Raw genomic sequence first — 26,820 nt, 5'->3', positions numbered from 1 at the left:
CGGAGGCGTCTCGGCGCTTGTTCTCCATGCCGTGCCTGAGTAACGACGTACAGGAGGATGGAGCGCCTCTCTGGGTGCCGTGATGCGTTTTCATCCAGGTGCCCCCCCCCCCCCCCCCCCCCCCCATCTCCAAATACAACCAGCAAGGGCGCCACGTGCCTCTGCCGCCCCGGGTTTGGAATTTACATGGAGATAATGTCAATCAATGCTGGCAGAAAACAACCTTTTTCTCAACGCGCCGGTCGCACAGCAGCTGGAGAGACTGGCGTGGAGGTCCCCGGCTGGAGTGTGAGGAAGGACGGTGACATCTCGAGAGGTCACAAGCTGAAAAACACACTTGCACTGATGAAAGGTCGCTTTGTGAGAGAGACAAAATAGGTCTTGTCTCGGTGTAGCAGCTATGAGACTTGTGATTCTGTTATCTTTATTACTGAATCTCATGTTGCGATTGAAAGGTACGACGACTACGTCGTCCGTTATCTGGCTATGAACCGGCAGAGAATTATCACCTGAGTCTGCAGCTCCCCGGAGGAGCTTAGTGTAGTGAGGTTCAGCTCACTGTTTAGCTGTCTGGCCCGCAATTTGACAGTTTTGCCAGCAAAAAAGCTCTTAAAACCCCCACTGCACACAAACTGCTCGGCACCAAACAGCAGGCAGACACAGTTAGCAGCTAGCTGGTGAACATAGTGGAGCGTTTGGCTGCTAAAGAGCCAGATATTTCCCTCAGGAGTCGGCACAACAAAAAAGACAGTTATAGCAGGTTTAAGGTGAGACTACGTAACTTTTGAAAGGAGAGTCAGATTTCTATAAAACTTTTATCTTTAAAAAACAGTCCCAAAGCAGTAAAATTACTTCATTAAATATGTAGAATTGAAAAGAAAAAACAAAACATGCCCTTTTCTTTGACATAAATGTGTGTGTCAAGAACATGAAGGGCAGCCAGCATGTCCTGGATCAATGCATATCATGCTGTGCTATAAATTAGATAGTGATTCATTCGTGGAAGTCTGATAAATGTGAATTAAAAGGTATCTTTTTATCCGTTCTGATTATACTTCAGCCGAAAAACTCAATATGCTGACGATAGATGAGTGTTTATCAGTGTTAAAATGTTGCATCTGGCTGTGTGGAGTTCAGTTTGCGGCTTTTTTAGTCATTCAGAAAGTTAAAATATGTCCTCCACCCTCCTGCCGACTCCCTGCACAGCCTCTCGACGCGCCTTCAGATTCTCGCAGGCATGAGACGAGCTGGGGATCAGCTGATAAATATCTAAATGTGGACCTCCTGCTTCACTACCGCCATCACTCTCACTCTCAATGCTGCCCTAATAAATCAGTCATCCGCTGATACGCATCTCTCCTCAGACCTCAGACCAGTCCAATCAGCCGACTGGAGCGAGGAGTGGGGTGGGGGAGCATTGGAGTCAGTCAGGTGGATACGCTGGAGCCTGTAGGGCTCGCAGGAATGTGTGTGTGTGCCGCGTGTCAGTATGAAATTTTAATGATGGCGGGTGGTTGGGCATGAGCGCCGAAACGTCTGTATTAGGAGCTGCTGCGCTTGGCAGGCTGGGAGTCCTTGGAGAGACGGATGAGGAGCTCATCCAGGGAAGGGGAGCTTTGATCAGCTCCTCTTATTTCCATATCGCAATACGCCAACTGCTCTTCCCGCTAAATGAAAGACGACATGGATTATGAGTCACTGGGCTCAAGCGGCAGAGCTGCCTGCGCCCCGCTTCTTGGGGGCGAAAATGAGAATGATGATCCATTGTGCTGTTTAGTTCATCCTGTGCCAGTGCAGCATTATTTTCAGCAGCATTTGCATACTTCACCTGCACTACCTCACCCATCCGTCGGACACTGTAGAGTCTGTCTTTAGCATTTTGGGCCTCTCAGGAAGATGCTGCTGCTCCAGCTGATTGTGCTGTGTACAGTGATCTCAGTAAACTGCTTTCAAATGCTTGAAAAGAGAGGCATGAACATGTACCATGTTAGCAATAGCATGAGCTAGCGGGTTTTTCCCATAAACGTACACTTTAAGGTTTTGTTCAAATGCATTCAGTGGTCGCACCAGTTTGCTAATGAAATACTTTATTGATCCCTGGGGGGGGGGGGGGGGGGGTGTACAGTACTGGTGCTCCCATTCAAGACTAGAAAGCAGCGTAAATTTAGAAATAAAAGGAGAAATAGAAAATAAAAATATACACATTTACAATATTGTGTGAAGTGAAAAATAAAAGTAAAAAATATATACAACAGCACTGTATATATATATATATATATATATATATATATATGTATATATAGTTGAACAGTTTGATGGCCACAGGCAGGAATCATTTCCTGTGGCGCTCCGTCGTGTATTTGGGAGGAATGAATCTCCCACTGAAGCTGCTCTTGTGTCCGACCAGTACGTCACGGAGAGGATGTGAGACAGCATCCTCCTCTCTGACACCACCGTCAGAGAGTCCAGCTCCACCCCCCCACAAACGTCACTGGCCTTGCGGATCAGTTTGTTTAGTCTGTTGGAGTCCGCCACCCTCAGCCTGCTGCCCCCAGCATGCAACAGCATGAGAGGATAGCACTGGCCACCACAGACTCATAAAACATCCTCAGCATAGTCCGGCAGATGTTGAAGGGCTTCAGTCGAGACGGCTCTGGCCCTTCCTGTAGAGGGCGTTAGTGTTCACCGCCCAGTTCAGTTTATTGTCAATGTGAACTCCCAGGTACTTGTAATCCTCTACAATGTCCACACTGACCCCCTGGACGGAAACAGGGGTCATCGGCGCCTCGGTCCTCCTCAGATCCACAGTCAGCTCCTTTGTCTTTGTCACATTGAGCTGCAGGTGGTTCTGCTCGCACCATGTTACAAAGTTGTCCACAGCAGCCCTGGACATGGAGTAATTGAGCGGGATCATCAAATTTTGTCATTTTTCTGGTTTTACTGATTTCTAGTTTGAATTTAAACACTTTTTTATATTCATACCACGTTAGAATTGAGTTCTTGTGCCTTGAAAGAATGATTGAATGTGCCGCTCCACTAAAACGTCCAAAGAAGCATGAGCAGCATGTTAGCATACATTGCTTGAGAGTTGAAAGTTAGGTTGAAGGAAACCCTCATGATGCAAATGTGTTCTTTAATATGCAGTTAGCTGAGCCGTGGTTGGCAAACTACGATGAAGGTCAGTATCCAAGTATCCTAGACTACCAGTGGCTAACATTAAGAACACGTAGAAATAAGACAACTTCCGCGTTAAATGGTGAATGATCTCACTTATATAGCAGTTTTCAACCTTCACAGTTCCCAAAGCGCCTTACAGCTAAGTCTCATTCACCCATTCGCACACCGATGGCGACCGAGCTGCCATGCAAGGTGCCGGTCTCCATCGGGAGCAGCTTAGGGCTCAGTGTCTTGCTCGAGGACACTTCGACGTGACGGGGGCAGCCGGGGATCGAACCCCCAACCCGCTCTAACCAGCTTTACCTCCCGTGCGACAGCGCCAACCACTGCGCCACCATGCCGCATTCCGCAAGGGAGCATATTCCCGCCTCAGTTGGTGGAACCTAGCCGCCTCCCCACACCTCCAGGCCCTGCGCAAAGCAAGAATGTCCCATACCAGCCTCCAGAACCAAGAGGCAAAACTGATATTAATCCCCCACAAGCTGAACCCCAAAATGTTGAAGTGTTCCTTGCTCACGTACTGCAACACGTCATGAAGCCATGCGTTTTTTTTGGTCTCTACAACATAATCAAAAGTGCTACTTTAACCAAAGAACCTGAGTCTGTTGGGTAAATTACAGGAAGTAAAGACAGCGCGACATCTTTTTATTTCTCCCAAATATAAGCTTCTTCTTCTTCTTCTTCTTCCTCCCTATATGTGCACGGCTGTATCCACAGTGTACACTTTAAGCACTTTGGTGTTCATACTGTATGCAGCGCGCGCCGCTGCTTGTACAGTGTGCTTGTCTGCTGCTTTAGTGCAGCAAATTCTGTATGTTTGATGAATGGGGCTCTTTTCTCTCTGCCGTGTTGTATGTTAATCTCCTTCCCACCGCCTGGTTGTTGTTGTTGTTGTTTTTTAATTTTTTTTTTTTTTTCCTGCTTCTGCTTTGGCGCTGAGCTGATGCACTATTCCTCAGGGCTCCAGTATGCATTGTGTGCTTCTGGCATCGGAGGATCGGGGAGGGGAACACATATAAAAGGAGAAAGGGGGGGGGGGGGTGACAGCTGTACGACCCCCCAGTTTTTTGGGGGTTTTTTTGTTGCGGGAGTTAAGTGGAGATGTTTCCAAAAGCCCCATTTCTCCATCTTTGATCATGGTTATTACTCCGGCCGAGCGCGATGTTAATCTGCATCACTTAATGTTCCTTTTGTCTCCCAACAGAATCGGATGGGATGGAGTTGTCTTGGTTTCTAATTTGTCCACCACTCTGACACCTTCAAAAAGGATTTCTTTTTTTTTTCCTCCACCGCCGTTATGCCACATCACAGCATCTCTCAACACACCCCCAACCAACCAACCCACCCACCCTGCGTCCGCTCAAACACAAACTCCACCCGCCCCACTTGGCCCAGTTTTTCGCTGCATATCTAATCCATTACACTGTGGCGTTTGTTTGTTTGGCCTGTAATGATGGCCAAGATGATCACCAAATGAAGTGTGCTGTCGAGTCAGTGTGAGTCACTCGCTGACAGAATGGAGGGATTTACAGGGGCTTTGCTGGCTGTTTTCAAATCATAAATGAAGCATGAAAATGAGTCAACCAGCCCTACTTGTAAAGGGGGGGAAAAAAAAGAGAGAGAGAGAGAGATGTGGAATTATCACAAAATGACAAAGATATTCTAATGAGTTCTCCGGACACTGGACACCCTGCTGGTATTTGCTTTGAATGCGTGGCATTTGCGTGTTCATGCGCTCGCGCCGATCATTTGGAAGCTTTTCACTTGACTTGACTGATGTGCGGCGCGGCGCACGCTGTACACGATGAGCGCGACCAAACGTCGAGGTTTCCATTTGATTGTGCTGCCTCTCGGTGTGTAAACACGCGTGGGGTGTACGATTCGCTTTCCGCATTTTGCTTATATTCTTACGTTTATGTCGCCTATGTTATATTCTCACGGTTATACCTAGATCTTTTACGTGTTGTCTAAAGCGCCAAATTGAGTTTACTTGGAATGAAATGTGCTGTATGGATAAAATGGCCATTGTCATTGCCAAGAGGAGCAAGCAAAAGTCATGACACACAACCAAGCCAATTAACAAATGATGCATCAATAAAAAAAAAAGGGGGGGGGGGGGGTAACATAAAAAGGAAAACTTAAACCTAACCGTGTTTAATCAGTAAGATCTGGGCCCGCATTCATAAAGCTTCCCAGCACAAAGTTCTTAGAATTATGTTTTCTAAGAATTTCCCCCTTACATTTAAGACTAGATCCTGGTAAAGATGAAAGTGATTCACAAAGCATCGTGGCCCTCGAGAGAACAACTGTTAGGGAGTTTGAGGAGGGGGGGGGGGGGCTTTTAAGAGGCCCAACCGCACCTCCTCACTAAGGTAAAAGTTTCTGTCCCGAATCACACCATTTTTCGGCTGAAGTTAGGAGCCCTCCGAGAGCATCCTCGGAATGTTTGTGAATAGCAGCGGTGTAGGAGTAGGAGTGTGTGGGTGCAACGCTGTGTGGCGCTGCAACACGAACCAAACGTCAACCAAAAGCCAAATGGGTGAGACACCAAGCTCCAGGGGGGCACACAGGTGTTGCGCCAGTGCGGCTGATGACCCACTTCACTCCCACTTTAGACACGGGGGCAGTCACATCCAGTATGATGTTTAATGGGGCCCTGCCGTGGCCTAACCATGGCCTGTATATGCTGGGTGCAACCAGGCCTGGCCTTTTCAGGGGCCCGGTAAGGCCGTTATTTTGACGCATGATCCATAAACTGGAAAAGTACTTCTCCTAACCATGTGTACTCAGCAAGACCGGGAGGGGAGGGGAGGGGAGGGGAGGGGAGCGTTGTGTGGCCCAAACGTCAAAGCAAAAACCAAGCGGGTGTCTCAGGGAGGAGAGCGATCAAGCAACTGAGCTCCAAGAGGGTTTTTGAAGGAGCACCGGCACACCGGGCCCAGGTGTCGCCAATGTGGCTGATGAGCCTCGGCCACGCCCACCTCCGGAAAGCAGCCACACAAGCCCGGCGGCGGGCAGACTGGGTCGTCACAGTCACTGTAGTGAAACATTTTCGCACATGTGCAGCAGTGGGGTACCAGCGGTGAGGGCCCTTCCGGACCGAGGCGACCACTTGGAGTCGAGCTCAGTCGGCGAAGCGCAGATTCTCCCCGGCCTGGAATCCCGAGCGAGGCTACTTAATACCCAGCGGCACTCCGCCTTATCACAAAAAACGCTGCGCTTGTTTCAACCCGCCACAGATCATTTTCCGCCGACTTTGAAGGCAACGCAGTTCGCTCGCCTTCTTCCCTCCCGCCGCCTGATGCCTGGGCCGTCTCAAGCTCCGTAATGAGCGTCGTTATGTCACAGAAAATGACGCGACCGAGTTGAGGAATCCAAACGAGCTCCCCGACTGTCAAAAACACACTCATGTCAGGAGGCAGCCAGTGTTTTTTTTTTTTTACAGCCACGTTTCACACGCAGTCCAGAGAGACGAACAAAGGCATCCACTTATAAATACATTACAGGGAGGTTTCGCGAAGTTGAGTCCAAAGCCACTTTTTTTTAGCTGTCATAAACAGCCGTTAAGCTATTCATCACACTGAATGTGCCAAACGTTCTGTAAGTCACTGTATTTGACAAATGTCATCTCTATTTCAATTTAGCATTATAAATGTGTTGGGTATTTTTTCTTTTTTTTTCTTTTTTAGCCTTAAGCAACTTTAGAAACTTGAGCACTTTCCCCCTAAATTTTAATTTTCAACATGCGGCTTCAATTCAGCGTTCCTCATTCGAGCCGGCGTCATTTGCATAAAAATACAAGAACGGGAACCCGGCTACTGTCAGCCAGCAACAGGGACTGTGGGTGTCTGAGCTCAAGAGGCTCACGCAGACAGAAAGGAAGGGGGGGGGGGGGGTCATCCAAAACAATAATCTACGAGGAAAGTGAGCACAAACGTGAAATAAACAAGCACAAACAAAACTAATCTGTTGGTGTGTTCATGTGTTACGTGTGTCCTGCAGGGGACGACCAGAAGACCAGACAGTAGGGTGTGTCTGAGACGCAAAATGGTGAAAAACAAGGAGAATCATTACACGTTTCGAATTATTACTATATATTGACATATCGCTATATATTTTATCGGTTGTTTAGTGTGAAGCACTCGTTAATGTTTGGTTTTCGAGATTAAAAAACGTTATTATTATATAGAGCAACACCACTGCGTCAGCTCTCCTCGGTTTAAACTTGCGGGGGCGAGTCAAAGACGGGGTTGCCCTTTAACCCCTTTTCTGTTTGCTTTTCCTTATGTTCCGGTCATATACACAGTGTCACAATGTTGGATATTCCTATTGTTCATATTACATGGACAGATGGCTTTACTTGATGCTAAAGTAATCGCTACTACTGCTAACTGTAGCTGCCGTTAGCGAGTTAGCTGTGCATCTTAGCAGCCCTCTTAGCCATGGATATATATATATATATATCTATATCTGTGCTCTTAGTTAGCCAACTCCAACCATCTGACTCTCGGAGCCCGGGACTGAAAACCTCCTCCTACTCACGGCGGTCCAAGGCTCCTGCGCTGGCGGTGTAAACACCAACACTCCCCCTGGTGCTCAGAGCGAGCTGAGCTAACGGCGGCTACAGTTAGCAGCCGTTAGCGGTTGCTTTCTAAAGCTTGCGGTCCATCAGGGAACTCCGCAAATCAGCGAGAGTCGAGGCAGAGCAGCCGGAGGACGTCAAATGATGGAGTTTCACCAAAATCAGTGAATAAAGTTGTGTGTTTTTGTACAGTAATCGGTGAGGCCCGGTCCCCAGAAAACCATCTGTCGTTTTTCCAACCCACTTTTTGTCTCATTTGTGGTCTCATAAACAGCAAGTTCATCAAATTCGGTGCCCCATATCTCTATTTTCCAAGCTAAGCATGAAGCGATGCCGCTGTGCTCAGGGCTCAGAGGCGTGTCCCTGCCCCCTCGTGGGCTGCAGGCCATCGGCCAATCAGAAGAAAGAGGGCTTTCAGGGAGGCGGGCCTTGGAGCTCAAACGGATTGTTTCAGACCGAGGGTGAACTGAGGGGCTGCATGAAGGGCCACAATAAGATGAACAAGGACTTATTTGATCTGTGAATCACGCAAAGCTGCTCTAGTGGTGTCCCAGAATGAAGGCATAGAGCTGGAAATGACCATAATAGGTCCCCTTTAAATATGTTTTCCCTGTTCCCTCACCTTAGTTTATGACGTGATGCGACCGTTTCATGAATTGGAAATACTTGAATGCGGGTAAAGAAAGTGCTCTCTCTGCGACCTCGATGTGCAGAACATCTTGTCCAGAGGAGGCTCAGCCTTGCCAGTGTGTGTTTTGAGCGTTTGAATGAAACACTTACTTCACGTGAACTGGCTTATGTAACCGCCGCTCCTACGGTGGCAGGTTTCCAGACATCAGTCGACTATAACCAGGGGTTAAATTGGGATTTGTTTTGTAGGCTCTGCGCAGTGCTTCCCACAAGGTTTTGTGAGACTGTGGTGGGTACACAGAAGAAACTTTTGTTAAAAGCAAAAGAGGCCAGGTCTATGAAGGACTTTGTGCTCTTGTAAACATGTAAATTGCATAATTTCGATCATAAACACATTGGTTGCATAGATATGAAGAATATAGCACTGAAAACACTTTAGTCCACTCCCACATGTTGGGTGGATCTCAACTTCTGTATAAATTGGACTGAGGCCAGACAGTAGGCTCTTTAAAACAGCTTTTTCTTCAGCTATTTAAGGAACCAGTGAGGCCCAGAGCTCAGAGGGCTGCATAGAGCCTGGAGTTACACTACGTATATGATGAGATGATGACGTAGGACATTGTCGGGCCCAATTTAAGCACTGCTTATAACCGAATTTCAACCGGTTACTAAAAGTGATCATGTAGTGAATGTTTCGCAGAAATATTGTATTGGGGCTGCAACTAATGATAAGTTGCATTATTGATTCATCTGTCATAAAATCGTGAAACATGGCCATCACACACACACACACACACATCAAATTTGCAATAATATGAATCAGATGGGACCGATAATTTCACACTTATGTTGTGCAGTACTTGAAGTGTTCAGACTGTCCTCATTGGGGCGAATTCTCCCCACCTTGGAGAAACGTTCTGGCTCAACCCATTATCATTCTGGGATAGGGAGAAAATAACGCTCTGCCTTGTTTGTATTTCCTTAAACCAATCACAATCGTCTCGGGCGGAGCTAAGCCCAGGACGCAGCAACGGCGCGACTCGACCGCCGAGAGTTTGGTCGAAAATATTCTGGTGTGCTATGTCAGTAGCGGCTAACGTAGCCCCAAGCTGAGGTGAGGAGCTACAGAGGTCTGGTAGGCTTACTTCTTTCACCCCCAGATTTCAAACTTCAGCTTGAAGATGATGAAGAAGAAGAAATTCTGAGGGAAATTCAGTGTTAAATGGTTAAATTGGCGGAGTTCCCCTTTAACCCAAGATGTGACAGATATCATATGAATCATTGCTCATTTGTAATACATTACATTTGCCTCATTAGGCAAAAACAAACAATTAGCAAACTGCTGATAGTGATAGTGGCGACAGATCAGAAAATGCTTGTGTGGGTGTTTTTTCTTTGGCATTTTATGCTTTTAGCAGATAGCTAACAGTCTGGACATGACAGGAAATGAGGGGAGAGAGACGGGGCATGGCAAGAAAGGGCCCCAGTCGGAAGGGAACTGGTTCATGGTCGGCGCCTTAATCCCTAGGCCGCCACAACGACGCATATGGGTCATTCAGTTGGTTGCATTCTGAACCGACCCCTCTCCCCTACCCCCACGGTAGGCCATACCCTGCAAACGCTGATGCTCCCATCCCTTTCACTTTGTCTCTCGGACATATCGGACCTTTAATTCCCAGATATTTACATTTCAATTCCTGGAACCGTAGTTACATATGTATCTCTAATTTTAACATCTACACTGGCCGGTAACAGCTCCCGTTGTCTGGAGGGGGGGGGGGTCATAGTCACCGATCTTTTTAGGGCCTAAACAGAACGCTGCTTCAGCTGGATCTATAATCTGCTTGCCATGCCGAACCATGCTCCTCAAGTAAAAGTGTTACCGAAACAGGTTCTCAGAACGTTTCACTGGAGCTCATGAGCAGGCAGAGCTAATTGGACAGCTAGAGCTTAATCAGGACAACAGCGCTATTGAGGACAAGGCTATTCCATGCAAAGCAGATAACAGGATGCTGAGGGGGGAACAGGAAACAAAAGACAGAGCCTGGCGACTGTTGCCAGCACCGCTCGTCCAAACAAAGTGAAGAGCGGAGCCAGCTGACCGCTCGTGGCACTCCCAACTTGAGCGCATGCACTCGGCGATGACAGAAAAACGGGCTCGCAAAGCCTGACGTGGACCTGGAGTAAGTTTCGTGATGATGTTAGGTCTGCTTGCAAGTGCATAAAAGCAGAGATAGAAGAGCTGAGTTTGTAGATCTGCGAGTTTGAGGCGGATGGGGTGGGGGGAGAGAAAAGGCCTCTTTCCTCCGGAGCCCCGGCGAGAAATGAAACAATATTGTGCCTGGCCTGGCTCCAGGCTCAGCGAGGGGACGGACAGCTCGGGGTGGCTGCGAGTTTATGAAAACAGCAGAGGATGTAGCTGCGATGGCTGGTCTTTAAGTGTTTCTCTTCAAATCTAAAAGGGGGCTTATGTCCCTCAATGCTGGCGTTAACATGCTGTGCCTCCCCTCTTTATTGGCATCTTATCAGGCGCTGTGCTTTCCTGAGCCTGTTTTTATACCAAACCCCACTAATTGCACCATTATGTAATGACCCCGTCCTTTGGCCCGGACGAAACGAGAAATATAATGCTCAGCGTAGTAGATGTCAGAGTCCTGACGGAATCACTGTTTGTCTGTCAGCTGCTTGTCGCTGAAGAAAGGGAGCGTGTTTTTCTAGTCACGTTGACGCCGATGATAAAATCACATATTACGTTAAGCGTGTTCCCTTTTGAGCTAAAGCCGGAAAATATATGTCATGATTAGCAGTCGGCGCATCTTCTTGAACGCTGCTTCCATTCTGTGTCAAAGCCGAGATAAGGCTGACAGGCCATATGGAAGGGGATTGCTAAAAGCTGTAATCCACTGCATTGAAGCAGTTTAAGATTGGCCTGAGCTCTTCTTTCTTCTGATTCAAACTTCAAGTCCATAATGTAGCGCGTACTGTAGTGTATTTTATGCATGGCAGGTCTGGCAGTCGACCTGACTCAGTATCAGCTTGCCTGCTCAAAGTTGTTGCTCATTTGTAATACTGACAAACAACGTCATCCTTTACTATGCTTTCATCAGATAGCTGACGGTATGGATGTGACAGGAAATGAGGGGACGACATGCAAGGAAGGTCCCCAGTTGGAAGGGAACTGGTTCGCGGTCGGTGCTTTAATCCCTAGGCCGCCACAACGACGCATATGGGCCGTTTTTTGGGGGGGGCAATGACGAACAATCTCTTTCGTCGTTTAGTTTGGAGGACTTGAATTGTTGGACGAGTAAGTGCAACACACTTTGGTTGCCTTGCGGTAGTAAGCAACTGTGAGGCTCGCGGGTTCTTTTACGAACACGTAAAAGTATTTCAATTTGTAGTTTGAATGGCAACTTCACGTCAGGACATCATTAGAAATCTTTTCACAAATTAAAACAAAAAAAAAAGTTCCGAAAAATGGTTGGACGTCATCTGAAGTTTGCTCAGAATTCATACGGCGTGCACAGGCCCAATGCAGAATGAACTTCGGTGGTGGCTTGATTGCATGAAAAGTCAATGGAAAGATGCAAGATGGCACCAATTCGCCATGGGTTGTGTGAATTGAGGTGAAAATGTTTTAATTTGCGTAAAAACTTCATGCAGACTTCACAACACATATAGAGGAAATACAAAGGAAAAATTGAAATACAACACAAGTTGCTAGCAAGTGAACTGCCTAGCTAGCACTTTTCATTCTCAATGTGAGAAATGTTCCTTTTGCTGGTTCTGTGCGGTTCATTATGTCCCCTGTGGCAGGCTAGGCTACCACCACTCTTTTGATAAAAAAAAAAAACAGGTCACAGTTGAGTTGCAGTCAACCGGCATCATTTTGTGGCCTTTGAGGCTCGTGGGCTCTTGGATGGGCTTGGGAACAAAATGAGATCAATCTGTCTTTTTTGAACGCCTGCCATTTGTGCAAATGAGGCCACAGCGGAAAAGACGTCAGCATCTACCTGTCCCAACACCGCATTTTGTGTTGTATTGCACTGTAAAGGAATTCTATTGGATTCCCAGCCATTTGCTAACTAAATCTACCAGCTGAATCCTTGAGACCACTAGCTATGAACAAACAACTGCAATGAAAGTGTGCATTTTCTGTGAAATGGGCCTTCGGACCAATGGGTTGCCTTCTGGGATAACTTGCTGTCGGACAAATGTGCTTTCGGTCCAATGGGACATTTTTTGGACTATTGGGGTTTCGGAATAACGGGCCGTCGGAACAATGGGCAGTCCCCGTAATAAGCCTCTCTGGCTGTAATAGTGATTTCTTCATTTTAATGAACTTCAAGTGTTACTTTAAAGAAGATTAACTGAATAGAGGCGTAAAGGGCTTTTTCAAATCATTTGGAATCCACGGGCTGAGAAGGCATACCTTTAGTTTTCTTGTTGTGACCAAAAGGCGAAACGAGTACATCACAATTCAATTCAAATGATTCCGCGTCATGTGATGGCAACAGATCCATCTCTATGACAACTAAAATGCAAAATCCGTCTGCCAGTGAGGAGACCAGTAAGTTGACCTTGAATTAAGATGTCTTTTGTCTCTACATACGGCACATTAAATGACACGAAACTACTGCAAGGTCCCGGCGTGTCCTAGAACTTCTCTTGCTCCCAATCTGCTTGTACTTAATGCTGTTTACAACAATCACAGAAACCATGTCCTTTGCAGTGTGTGTGTGTGTGTGTGTGTGTGTGTGTGTGTGTGTGTGTGTGCGTGGCTTGCTGTAGCCCTTTTCCTATACAGCATGCATACTGTACCTGCTGGAGTAGATAGGTCCACACATCACAGCAGGCAGACGACTAAATGGCTGCTTGCAACGGTGCATCCCTCAGAAGGTATAATACGTGTGTGTCCTTAGGAGACAGTGGCCAGGGTTGGTTAGTCACACTTGGCATGATTAGGAGCAGCTTTCAGACATTCTCCCAGTGTGCCTCTGTGTGGAGATAATAACACCCAGAGGAACAGTCCAAGCTTGGACACCTCTCTGAGCCTGTCAGACGTGCGCAGGTATCTGTATTTGTGGATGCGAGATCGCTGCAAAACACATCCCTCTTCAGCATTTAAAAAAAAGGGCCATACCACCGATTTTGTATGTTTTAGCCCATTAACTACTGTTTTCCAACTGTACCCTAACTTTATCCTACCTTCCAAGCAGCAGTTAGTTTCTATTCATTTCCGTGAGCTCCCTGACCTGAGACTTGCGTTGAATAGATGATGCATCACAATGAACATTCAGTTGCCTTTATTTCCTGGTCAAAAGAATTGTTAGGGTCTCGTCACCACCAGCCTTTAGCGACATTTCGGAGCAAAATCTATTTTCAGTGGAAATGTCGCGATGAGCAGATTTGTATACCAGTAGAATTATTTCCTGTCACAATTTTGGTGAATGTGAGAGGAGTTCTTTGCACTAAATTATGCCATGGGATTTTGTTGAAAATAACTCTTACATAGTTTATTCATTTTAAAGGTCCCGTATTGTAGACAGTGAGACCTCCACGTCCTTGTTTGATTATAAAGCAGCTCTGGGTGCTGTATAAATACTGTGAAAGCATCAAAATGCTCGGTCCGTATTCAGACACTGTGCCTTTAAACGAGCCGTCGGGACTTCCGTAAGGTTGTGATGTCACAACTATACAGCCACGCCCCCCCCAGCAGGTCATCTGCGCCGATCACAGCACCACCCACCAAGTACAGGGACGAGCTCATCCACCCGCTCAGTCTGTCTGAGTTATTGGAGCGCTCTGCTCAGGAACTACTCTTCAAATGTTTGGAGGTTGTTCAGTTTGTCTCAAACAGCTTGTTTCAGACAGAGGAGGGGGGGGGGGAACTGAGGGGCTGCATGAAGGGCCGGGAGGAGATACATAAGGACTTTTTTCAACTGTGAATCATGCAAAGCTGCTCGAGTGGAGTCCCAGAATAAAAATATAGAGCTGGAAATGAGCATCATGTGGGACCTTTAACACATTTATATGTCTCCTTTGGGATGACCAAAGAGTCCTGTGACTTTTCATCACAACATATGTCAAGTGACAATTTAAAGCATTGCATTGTGTTGAGAGTACGCAACAAAAATGTGTGTCGTCCCAATGAAGACATGCAGATGCCTAACATGCTTGTTTTGCTTTTCTGAAAAAGGTTCACTCCGCTGTTTTTTTTTTTCTTTCTCATTGCTGCTCAGCCCATGACAACAGCTGTATGTCTTGCGTGCCTCTGGAGGAGCTTTGTCAAGTGTGACAAAATGAAAGTAAAAGTCCCATTCATTTTCCCCCCACTGACTCACGTGACTCACAGTTGGAGCACTTCTAAGGCTCGGATTGGCATGAAATTCTCCCAATTGAGACATCGGTACAAAAGAAAATTACGGAGCCCCGGAGTGGCCATAGAGAGAGAGAGAAAAAAAATGAGTTCCCACGTTGTGATTAATAGAGGCTGTATTATGTGAAGCCCTGGAACACACATCATGGCTACATTCTCCGGTACAGTACCATGTTATTATGTTAAGTAACATCCTTTAAAGAACATTTGGCAATGAGAATACAGGACTTTTTTTTTCAACTCTATAACCCTGATGATGTCATCAGAGGGTATTGTAATTGTCTCAGCATGGGCTTCCAGCAGAAAGCCTACGTTACGCCTGTGAAAGGATGTTTTCCAAAGAAAGCCTGGCAGTACAGTACGAGATAATGAGTGCGTACAGCAACTTGCCTGGTATTCCGTCTGCAGCATGCGTGAACTCTTTCATGTTTCACTCTTTCATGTGTGCATGTGTTTGTGCTTGTGACCACGGTTTGCATGCGAATTGACGTAAAAGGAGTTGCACTGCGGCGTCTGCCGTAACACCTGACACTCAGAACGGGCCCCAAGACTCCTGGCTCCGTGCTCCACATGAAACACCCAGCTCCCCCCCTGCACGTCTACGCTGAAGAAGTCCCCTTCATGTAGCATAATGAATAATGCACAACGAGGAAGGAAGAAAAAAAAAAAAAAAAAACCCTCCATAGCTCCTGTATGTATAATGAAGGTAATGTGTTTGTGCAGTTTGTCTGATTAGGTGACAGCCTGTCATATATCTTGTCCCTTAAGGGTGCAGAGGCTGCTCACTTTGATTTCCCTGCACCTGAAAATGATGCGGAAATGATTTTTGCAATTGATCCCCGAGTGACTGATGTACGATCAATTGCTGCCGTGCTGTTGTCGAGCCCCTCCGACCCCTGACGGATGACGCCGTCGATATCTGTATTGCCATTCAGGTCTATTGACCTTTCTCTGAGGCATGTTAGCGCCGCTTGGCCCTGTCATTATGGCTGTGATCCAGGTGCCAGGGGGTCGGCATCGGGGGAGCTTCCATCCATCACGGGGGGAGCCGAGAGCCGCTAAAGTGGGCAGGAAGAGAGATGAAAGGGGACGGAGATGAGAGACAAACAGGGGACAGAGGTAAACACAGAATGTACAGTACAGACACAGACGTACAGTAGGGAATGTTTTAAAGCCAATAACAGATTTCACGGTGTAATGGCCTTAAAAGAAGACAGAGGTGGACGTCTTCCATTTACAAAAAAAAAGAAAATACAAACCCTACAGCAGCTGGACTGGAGCCTGAACAGAGCCTGAGGAAATGGGACCCAGCTCAGCGTTTGCTGGTGAGCCGCCACTGGTTTGGTTGAAGCCAGCGTGCATAGCTTGGTCACCCAGCTCCGAACCACCTGGGAAAACATCGGCTTCAGTTGGCTCTTCACTGGTACAGTCGAAAGATCCATTGTCCAATTGAGTTCCTTCTTCCAAGAGTGACAAACGCCTCGAAAAGTCGCTGATAAACACACTGCATATGGGAGTTACGCGCTGGAAGGATTTTGTGTGGAACACCAGTTTATCCATCTGCCGTCTCCCATATAGTTATACAGCTAAAGCATCAGTTGCCAGATCAGTTCAATAAGAGCGGTGTTGGTAGGTATATTTTCCTTCTGCTTTGAACAGAGCCAGGGTCATCTTCTCGCTGGGTTGCATCTGTTTGAAGGCCTTTAGCCACGCCCTAAAGCATGCCCTGCTTTATCGTCTATTTTACTCCAAATGGGACCATAATTTACTACATGAACATCATGTTGTGTTGAAGAAGACTTGAAACTAGCGACTGAGACCATGAACTCACCAGGAAAATGTTTACTGAGGTGACAAATCAAGTGAGAAGTAGGGTCATTTTCTCATAGACTTCTATACAATCGGACTTCTTATTGCAACCAGGGGAGTCGCCCCCCCTGCTGGCCATTAGAAAGAATGCAGGTTTAAGGCACTTCCCCATTGGTTTCACTTTTCAGGTGCTTGATGTGAATGCATGCACGTAAATACAAAACAATCTAATATCTAATAAAAAAAAAGTTGCCATAAGTAAAAACTATTTCAAAATGAAAGTTTTAAAAATCTTAATGAAAACACGTGCTCATAGCACTTGAACATATAATAGGACATTCGTAACACTCATAATACTACACACAGTACATATGTGAAGAAGTTCCAGAGAAAGTCTGCAAAGAAGAATTGTAGTACTGTGTGAAATACGGTGTTTTCCGCTACGTAATCATGCCAAAATAAAGTGTAATTCTGCACAACTGCACACAGTGTACTGTATTATAAATGCATGCATTGTTGCGTTATCAGATTACAATGTATCATTCAATTTCAAGACTTTGCATAGAAAACGGCATGATCAATTCAACTTCATCACGTCGTCATGTTGATTACATCGTCACGCTCCCGTGACATTCGTTTTAAGCAGCTGCCGTGACACAGAAAGTCCAAGCTGAGGGCGGAGTGAAAAAAAAAGCCACACAAATGTTGCGAGTGGCTCCATCACAATTGTGATTTCTCCATGCGCCGACTTGTTGTTTTTAATGCCTTCTATTTTTATTGGGCTCGTGCTCAGTGGCTGCGCTGCTACCAGGTTTCCATCCGCCATGGCAGCGGGAGCCACATTTCTAAATTAAGCCTCATGAATTATTCTTGCCGCTGCGTTGCCTTTTGCTTCTCACCGCAATGAGAAGAAGAAAGTTTTCTTTTAAAAAAAGAAAAAACGAAAAAAAAGGAGATGGTTCGGAAGCTGTAAGACCAAAGATGCATCTGCGGGAGACACACTAACTGCTGTGTGAATAGAGCTGTACGTTGCAGTATAAACATCTCACTCAGTATTCCCAGAAGAATCCCTCTTCCTCCTCCGTATGAAGTCCTCCTTCAGTGCACTTTCCACCTCCATCTTCTTCGTATAAAATCATTAGAGCAACGCTGTTTACCTTCTCACGTGTGTCATTATGAACAGACGAGCTGTATCTGAGTGGCTCATCGCTGCGAAAAGGCACTCACTACTTTCTGGAGCGATTAGGAATTATTTCATTACAGTGGCACAGTGTGTTCTGCGGCTCAAGAGGCTGTTTACTTATCGAGAGCTGCACAGCATTGCCGTGGAGTGTGTAAGATGCTAAAGACAAATTTTGCTTTGTGAGTGCTTGTCCTTTCGTGGCGATGCTTTTAACCCGGAACAATTTATGAAGCTTCCCACGGATCTGTCGTCTGCTTGTTTACTTCCCCCTTACATGCGATTACAGGGGTTTACTCTGTCTGTCTAATCAATGTCAGCAATTTAAGATAACCTTGAGTGTGTATGTGCACCCCTATTAACAGTAGTAGTAGTCCCCTAAATTGCTGAATTTTTGCAATTGTATTTTAATTTACAGACAGGAAAAAAAATCCAAGTGTAATTCTGGTTAAAAAGGCGGTGCAACAAGGTGGGAAAACTGTCAGTTTACATCTGTCCCAGTTTACAGATGACTTCCTGGTTCGACTACTTCAACACACAGTTTTCCTGCGCACTGAAACAGTCGGCATTGAAGGATCACGTGGAGAACACTGGCCCGATACACTGTCATTACAAAAGGGATAGCTGGAAAACGATGGAGCACATTTTCTCTGGGGCGTCACAAACACGTTGAAAGGACTTGTATGATTCCATTCATTCAGTCCAATAACATTTGCAAAGTGTCAAAGATCCATGTCAGGTAATTATTCCATGCCATGTTGTGCAAGGATGGAGGTTAAAGGACTGCAAGGCCATGTTCAGACACACGACTGCGTGGTGCACAGTGGTCTCAAGCCACCTGCCAAAGCAAAAACAGCACAAGGTCGTCCGCAAACAAATTTAACCCGACTTCATTTCTGCAACGCAACGCTTTGCACAATCAAATTTGTGCAGGTGCATATTCCTGGTAGATGACTTTGTAATGTCAACAGGGACATTCTAATGTTTACATGGCAATCTTTGAGACAGGGGACAAAATTTTTGTTGCCGTGATAACTTTCCCGAGTTGTATTAACCTTGTATTATGAACCTATTCAATTATATAACACGATTTGGTGACCTCTACTACTCATACAAGCCTTCCTGGATCCCATATCCTATAATGCCTGACCTGTGTCCAATAGAAAATGAATTTAGGTTGACATCTCCTTGCAAGGCAGCTGTTTTTGCTCTTTGATACTTCATTTTATTCCTAATAAGAAGAGTTTAAGGGGGGCTTTGTGGTTTGAAGCTAAAGGGTTAGGGTAGGATTCTGTTCCCTTGATTATTCTTACTGTATCATGGTCTTTCTGTGCTGTAAATAGCTCATGAAAGGAGGGAAGAGCATCTTCTATGCTTTCATAATGACCTTCTCTTCATTTTTAAATGGCCCATCCCCCATTCTTTCTTCCACACTGACAGTGCTGTGCAGCCTTTTCTGAAAGCAAAAGTTTCAAGACAGAGGTTTCCAGTAAGCTGGAGTGGATCTTGCTGAATGTAAGTGTGTGTGTGTGTGTGTGTGTGTGTGTGTGTGTGTGTGTGCTTCCTCTGTCCCTCTTGATTAAACTGCTACAGTAATGTGTGAATGACAGCAGGGAACCTCGGGGGAGATAAGACTGCTGGATCCAAACACGAAGTAGCTCTCCTCCCACTGGAAGCTGCAGCATCTCTTATCTCCCACTGCTTCAACTTGATATTGACACACCAGACAACCCCCCCACCCACCCCTAACCCTGGAGGACACACAGGAAGCTGTGAGAATAATATTCATATTCCAACGAAGGTTTGACTGTAGTAAACAAAACAAAAAACACCTGCTTAAATGTGTGCAGTACAGTTTGTCCCTCAGGTACAAGAGGCCGAATGTAGTGTCGATCACTTATCCAATGAGTATGTGCAGAATACAATCAAGGATACAATTTTTTTTTTTCTTTTCACAACAGTAATCATGAACCCTTGAAAAGAAACGCAGCAGAGGGGACATGATGGTGTTTAGCCGACAGGCATGTGAGAGGCACCGATAATGGATGAGAATAATAATAAAGTCATAATTTTCCCAAAACGTAGAACTATTCCTTTAAATTCAGCTTCATGTAGCTCCTCGCAGATAAACGCAGAGGGGTGGCACTGAAGAGATCGTCGTTGCAACTCTTGTGGCCATGTGGTGTTGTGACAACTCATCTCATCATACCCACATAGTTCACACCTGGTATTGAAATTCATTCCGCTTCAAAACTCCTGTATTTACCTCTGGCATTGACATTACAATCCAGTCACCCTCATTCTGACTTGATAGAGCCCTTTTCAAAAGGCAAGAAAAACATTTTCTTGATGTTAAAAGTCCTCGCATTCCAATTCTGCGAGACGGAAGGTCGCGAAAGATTCCCGTGGCTGTGACTTGTACGCGTGGACTACCCGTTGAGGTGTGAAGGTTACGATCCGGTCGTAAAAACCCGTACGACTGTTGAACCCATGTTTGATTGCTTTTCAGACCGGGTTAGGCATATTCTAAATTATATAGAATAAATATGACAATTTGAGGAGGCAGCTGTGGGTTTGGAAGTTAGTAGCAACTCGGCGGTTTGAACCCCAAGCTCCACCCGTCCACATGGGCAGTGGTGGTCTAAAGGTTAGAGCTTGTGGCCGTAAGTAGATCCCTGGAAAGTGAAAAAGCAGCACCATGACCAAGTATGATATGAGATAATGTTTATACCCAAACAGTGGCGTATCTAGAAGTGATATTTTATCTGCACAGGGATCGTGTTTTTATTTGCAGCAATGAGGTTTCTTCCTTCGTTGATTGTTCTTTTTGTCCTTCCTCGTTCCGAAAACATTTCTACAAGCATGACACCCGGCTACAGATCATATTTTAATACCACGTCCTCTCGCCTCTCCTGTGTCTCCACCTTCCTCAGTGGTATGCAGCACAGCGGCGAGGCGCTATCTGGGAGTCGTTAATTAGTGTAAAAGTGTGGTTACAGATCACTTTAATGGCCCCCTGACTGCAGATCAGAGCGTTATGAGCGCCATTATACCGGAGCGGTTTATAACTCTGTTGCACAGAATTCAGCAGTGAGGGCCGCTCACGCCTCAGCGCCGGCCCCGCTCGTCTTCGTTGGGCACCCTGAGTCAGGCGGCAGCTACCTTGAGAGTTTGGGTGGACGCCCGAGGTGGACTGCAGTTGATTTATGGGAACAAATGTCTCGGGGAAATCCTTGAAACCTGGCAATTATCAGTTTCAGCTACCGAACCAAGCTCGTTGTGTTACTATACAGAGGAGAAGGCTTGAAGTTTTCCCCTTTTTTCTGCTGTCTTTGCTGCAAAGCCAAATACCTGTTGCCACACGTACCTTTACAACCAACCAGGCAATCAAAAAGTGCTTCAAGGAAACTGAGAAAGAAAGGCCATTCTTAACAAAGCTGAGCTGTATATAGGGAGCTAAGATTCCACCATTCCAGTTATGGCCAGATGTACGTTACTAGAAAGAAAAAAACAAAACTCCCTCTATGTGCTTTAAAATCAATGAAATTTTATTCCCATGAAAAAAAGGAGTGAACTATTTCAAGCTGTGCTTTCTTATGAAATATACTTCACACTTTACTGCAACCTTGGGTTGAAAGTTCCCTATGTCTCATAATGTCTGCCACTATTCTTCCGAACCAGGGTAGCTCAGTGATTGACAACTTGAAATACCTTTTTGTTGGTTAGAGTTAAACTATCATCTTAAAAGTTTTGAATATTTCTCTGATGTGTTTTTAGAAATACTTTTCCAATATATTTCTTCCAGTTGAACTCCCAGTGTCAGCGCTGGTAGTAGCTTGTCTGTATTACAGCAAGGTGAAACGTAAGGATGTGAAGGATGGGTTGGTGGACTTAAGGTAACCTGTTGAGTTTTTGACCGCAAGTAGTGCCATGGAGTTTTATTATGAGTGGGTCCCTGTTTTGTTTGTCACGTCTTTTTTTTTTAATGTTATCAATTACACCTGCGCTTTTCCTGCTATGACAAGTAAAAAAAAAAATGTCTGCTGTGAAAAAGGTCTATGCACTAAGATACTCAGCAAGGCACTAGCAAGTAGGCGTGGATGTAAACAACTCCACAGGGCACATTTACCAGACCTTAACAAAACTGTGGTTTCCATTCACAGTTTTGCAGAATTGTCCAGTAACAGCATTCAACTGAGTGACAGTTTATATTTGAAAAAGACTCAAAGGGTCTGCAGCCATGCTAGCAGCTCTGTGACAGCGTTTTGAGCTAAATGCTAACATCAGTATGCTAGCATGCTCACAATGGCAATGTTAACGCTGACGTTCATGCTGATGTTTAGCAAGTTTACCATGGCGGCTAGCATGGCGTTTAGCACTAAACAAAGTTCAGTACAGCTGAGGCTAATGGGAACGTCATTAGTTTTGCAGGTGTTTGGTCATAAGGTAATGAACAGTGAAATTTCAAGGGACAACTGTAGTTATTACAATTCATCCTGTGGGGAACATAATTGTCAGTACCAGGTTTTGTGGCAATCTATCCAGTGTTTAAGATATTTCCCTCTGAACCAACTTAATGGTGGCACCAGATGAAAAGGCACAGGTTTGCCAAAGTCATTAGGTTACATCATCTGGGAACTACGAACGTCTGTACCAATGATTTCGTGCCAATCCAGCGAGCAGACATCTCGCTGGATAACTGAATACTTTGACCTGCTGGTGATGCTAAAAGGCAGGTCAGGGGGTCGCCAAAGGCATTAGGCTTCATCCTCGGGGGGGGGGGGGGGGGGGGGGGGGGGGGGGGGGCATGAATGTCGGTACACAAATTTCATGTCAATAAATCCAATATATTTAAGTCGGGGAAAGTGGTGGACCGACCAGCTAACACTAGAGCCATGCCACCAGCAAGGCTAAAAACTGTGCAATACCGAATTTAGAGTTACTTAGACAATTTTGAGGGTCAATGAGAGCCGTGACAAAACAACAAAATGGTGGGATGATGATAAATGAGCCGTTTACAATATATATTTATTTTGTCCATCTATGTAGTGTCAAGGACAGTGATTGAACAGACAGATTTCAAAACAAGCCAATGAGAGGTTGAAGGTTGAGGGTGGAATGGACACGTGCGAGGAATCCTCTGAGCGTACCTGTACGAAGGCAGCGAGGGGAAACTTAGAGACAGGAAAAGAGGAACCGACAAATAGAAATTGACAGCGCTACACCTTGTTATACACCGCTAATTCCCATGGGTTTCTCATGATGGTTAGGATTGTATTTCTATTCATGAGTAGTTACAGTTTCATTCATCATCTACTGTTGGAGGAGCTACAGAGATATCACTAACTCATACTTAATATGTGTTTGTGTTACAGTGTTAGTAGAACAAGCTTCTGAATCGACCTGGGTGACACTAAACTCCACCACCATGCATCTCTGGAGTGCTGAGGTGGCGCCACACCTGCTCCAGACACACTAAGTGCAGCCAGGGTTCACCCGATGGCCTCCCAGCTTCGCCAAGCCTCAGCTCACTCAGTGCTCAGTGCACCCTTCGCCCATCGCCGCGATGAAGACCGCCAGCCGCGCCCAGCCCCGCAGCAGTCCTCCACTGGTCCAGATGAGGCGCTACACACCCGGGGTGTATCCTTTCCTGTTCCCGTCGATCATCAGTTCCCTGCCGCAGCTGCCGCCACCGTCACCGCAGAGGCTGCAAATCCAGCAGCCGTCCAGCAGCGGCAGCACACCCTCGCCTGTTGGTGAGTACTGCTGCCGCACCTCCACTGATCCCAAAGGCACATTCATGGAACCTTTCAAATACTGTATGTGAACAGGCAGCTGGGAGGTAGAAGAACAACACTGTGTGAAATTGCCTCCGAAATGAAAAGGCTTTTTGAGCTTTACCCTAGCAAAAACAACAGGATTGGTCATTTGTTCACTTTATACGGGTTAAAATAACCTATGTTTCTGTTCAGTATCAAAGCAGGAAGTAGCGTGATGTTGTTATAATGCTGCAAAGTTGAGATGAATGCAGTGTTATACTACGTGGGTTATTTCAGCACCAGACTGTAGTTTGTGTTCTGTCTCCTGTCAGCACTCAGTCTTGGTTTCTTTAAACCATCAAGACAGTGGTTTCCCTTCACCTTTACCATGACCGCTATCACTCCCTATCCTTATCCAGGTTTTCTCCTTCAGTGCCACTGAAGGAAGTAGTTTAGCCCTTTATGTAGTTAGAAAGTAAGGGTGTGGAGGTTGAAGTGGTGGACAGGCGTGTAGCACACTTTCATGCAGGAGACTAGATTTTGTGTCCTTTCACAGACCTGTGGTTGACATCATACCGTTGTTGCCATGCACAAGTATCAGAGAAAGCAAGTATATCGAGAATGTTGGCATGGAACGTAATCCAGGGATGGCAATATTGGACGAACGTTCTTGAGGACTTGTTGCAAGCTGGCTTTAGTTCAGTACATGAATGAACACTGAGCGGAATCTGTTGCACTGAACCCTCAAGCTGATAGGAGTATACTGCAATATTCACAGTGTGTGAATCAGCATCTTTTTGCATGTGCTCAGCCATGCAAACTTGCATGCACAAGGGAAACTTTGCAATTGTGCAATTGCGCCTATAGAAATTTGAAACATTGCGGCCTGCAGCCACAACGCCGGCGCACAGCTCCTTCTCTGTGATTGGCTCATTGGTCTGTGGTACCCTCCAGCCAGTCACCTGTCCTGGGGATGTGGAGTTAGAAGGAAATGCTACTAGCATAACACACTAGGGGTGGCGACTCAACTGGTTGCAAAGAGAAGTCAGATTGTATAGAAGTCTATGAGAAAATGGCCCTGCTTCTCACTCGATATTTAACCTCAGTAAACATTTTCCTCATGAGTTCATGGTCTCAGTCACTAGTTTCAAGTCTTCTTCAACACAGCATGATGTTCATTTTGTAAATAATGCTCCCATTTAGAGTAAAATAGACGATAAAGCAGGGCATGCTTTAGGGTGTGGCTACCAATCAGGATAGAGGCGGTTCGGCTGTACTTAAAGACACTAAGGAGTCGTTGTTCATTTTTTGGGGGGGATAGGCATGACGTAGCCAGGAGCCAGGTGCAGTCAAGTCGCCGGTCTAGGTGGGTGTGCATAGTGTCCTTTGGTTCTCAGATCCTCAGCTCCATTGTCTAAATATGGCCACTTCTGGCTCCAAAAACAAAACAAGGCGATGGCCAAAATGCCAAATTCAAGGCTTCAAAAAGGTAGTCCACAAACCAATGGGTGGCGTCACTGTGGCTTTATTTTATTCTGTCTCCTGTTAGTTCCCCAATTTTATGGAATGACTGGGGTAAAATAGTATGTAATAGTATGATAAAATACCTTTTCTCAATGTTGAAAATGAAGGTTTTTGCCATGCAATAGTCTTTTTCCAATAGCAGCAGTCTCTAGTCTAAAACTCTCTTGAGGAGTATCTCGAGAAGCAAAACTCCAAACTTTAAGAAGGGCACATTCAGGTTAAGATGACTATCCTAGCTCCAAAACGGCTTCATTGTTAGGAGATGAAGTTAATCAGACAGAACATGATGATAACAATCTCAGACAACAGTGGGTAACCCAGAAAGCTGCATGGCTCCTGGATTATTTCGTCACCGTAAAGTATCCCCCCGGTGTCTCCCGCTACTGTAGCAATATTTTGACACACTCTGGTTTGTGTTGCCTAAGCCTGAGCTCCGCTGCTTCCAGCTTCACATATTTACTCTCCCCTGTTCCTTTTCCTCACCACCCCGAAAACCTGCTCCGACATGAAAACCGACAGGCGGGTTCCACCCAAGGGGGATTCTTCTCCCGGTGAGGGGGCTCAGGTGTGCGGCTCCGTCTGCTGCCGAACTCTGAAGTGTAAATAGACCCAACACAGAGAGTCAAGCAATTCTAATATTGGTCGCTTTTGCTGTCTTCATTGCTGCTGATAGATTGCCTCTTGAATGAGACACAGGCCAAATGTTGAATGTTGAATTTCTGAACCAAACTAGAAAATCTCTTCTCATCCACCATAGAAGAGCTTTTAGGCTCAAAAGCCCTAAAATTGTTTGCAACTCAGCTAAGATCAATAAGTAGTAGTTTAATACACAATATTAATATCCAGTTTAATATACATCCTCGGTTTTATGAATACTGTAAAGTTTAAAGCATTCATACGGTTTGTAGTGTAAACTCTTATATTATTTCAGCTTTTATTTGCTTCATCTGCCAAGAGAGCCAGGCCTCTATTTGAAAACAGGCCTACATTAGCCTGTTAAATCTAAATTGGCCTTTATTGAAAAAGTCTGGTTTTTATATTTCAGTAAGGAACCTCCCTGTCTTCTTGATCCACTGTCCTTGTTACATCTGGCACCATGAAAGTACAAGATGAAGGTGATGCGACTCTCTGTATTTGGGAACTCTTGATACCAACCATGCATCTGCACACACTCCTGGACTTGTTTATTAGCACCTATTTATTAGAACATGCGGCCTCATTTTAGAGCTAACAGGGCCCAAAGGGCATTTTCATGGACTAGAAAAATGTTGCCCTGCACGTATATCGTTTCATTCAGTAACATGTCTGTAAATGACACGTTAACGTTCGGTTGAGCTACTGTTAACGAAAGTCGGTGAAGCGATTTTATAATTAGCGAATAAGAATGTGGCTTAAAAAGAGGAACCCCCATTTATTGTTATTATTATTATTATTATTATTATTAGGGACCATGCTTAATGTGTTTGTGACTAGCTACCATGTGACGCTTTGCATCATAACCTCAATACCAGATAGTATTTAGTGTAGTGACCGTTTCATTCCAATAGTTTCCGTCGGCCTAAACACGGAAAAAAAGGTTCCAATATTTGAAAAGAAAAAGAAGATTCGATCATGAATCTTTTGCCCAGTCTTGGTCATCAGATTACTGACCCCCACGACCATCTGGTGACTGATGGATTAATCTCCAGACCCCATGAGGGGTTCCACCTCTTCACTTCAGTCAAGAGGGGCAGGTGATTGTGTCTCGGTGCTGCAAGTAAAACCATATCGTTGTGGTTCCGTG

General features: G+C 45.6%; 1 protein-coding gene across 1 annotated transcript in view; it reads left to right on the top strand.

Annotated features, from left to right (window-relative positions):
• Positions 1–23,320: 23,320 nt before the first annotated feature.
• The window catches only part of LOC139299415 (retinoic acid receptor beta-like), a 100,202-nt gene continuing 96,702 nt past the window's right edge, over positions 23,321–26,820 (top strand). The window contains exon 1 of the mRNA XM_070922316.1: positions 23,321–23,510. Coding sequence (XP_070778417.1) covers positions 23,321–23,510 — 190 coding nt within the window. The remainder of the gene's footprint in view (positions 23,511–26,820) is intronic.

The sequence above is a fragment of the Enoplosus armatus genome, chromosome 16 (assembly GCF_043641665.1).
Source record: "Enoplosus armatus isolate fEnoArm2 chromosome 16, fEnoArm2.hap1, whole genome shotgun sequence".
NCBI lineage: Eukaryota > Metazoa > Chordata > Actinopteri > Centrarchiformes > Enoplosidae > Enoplosus > Enoplosus armatus.
This window is presented reverse-complemented; position numbering and strand designations above follow the sequence as displayed.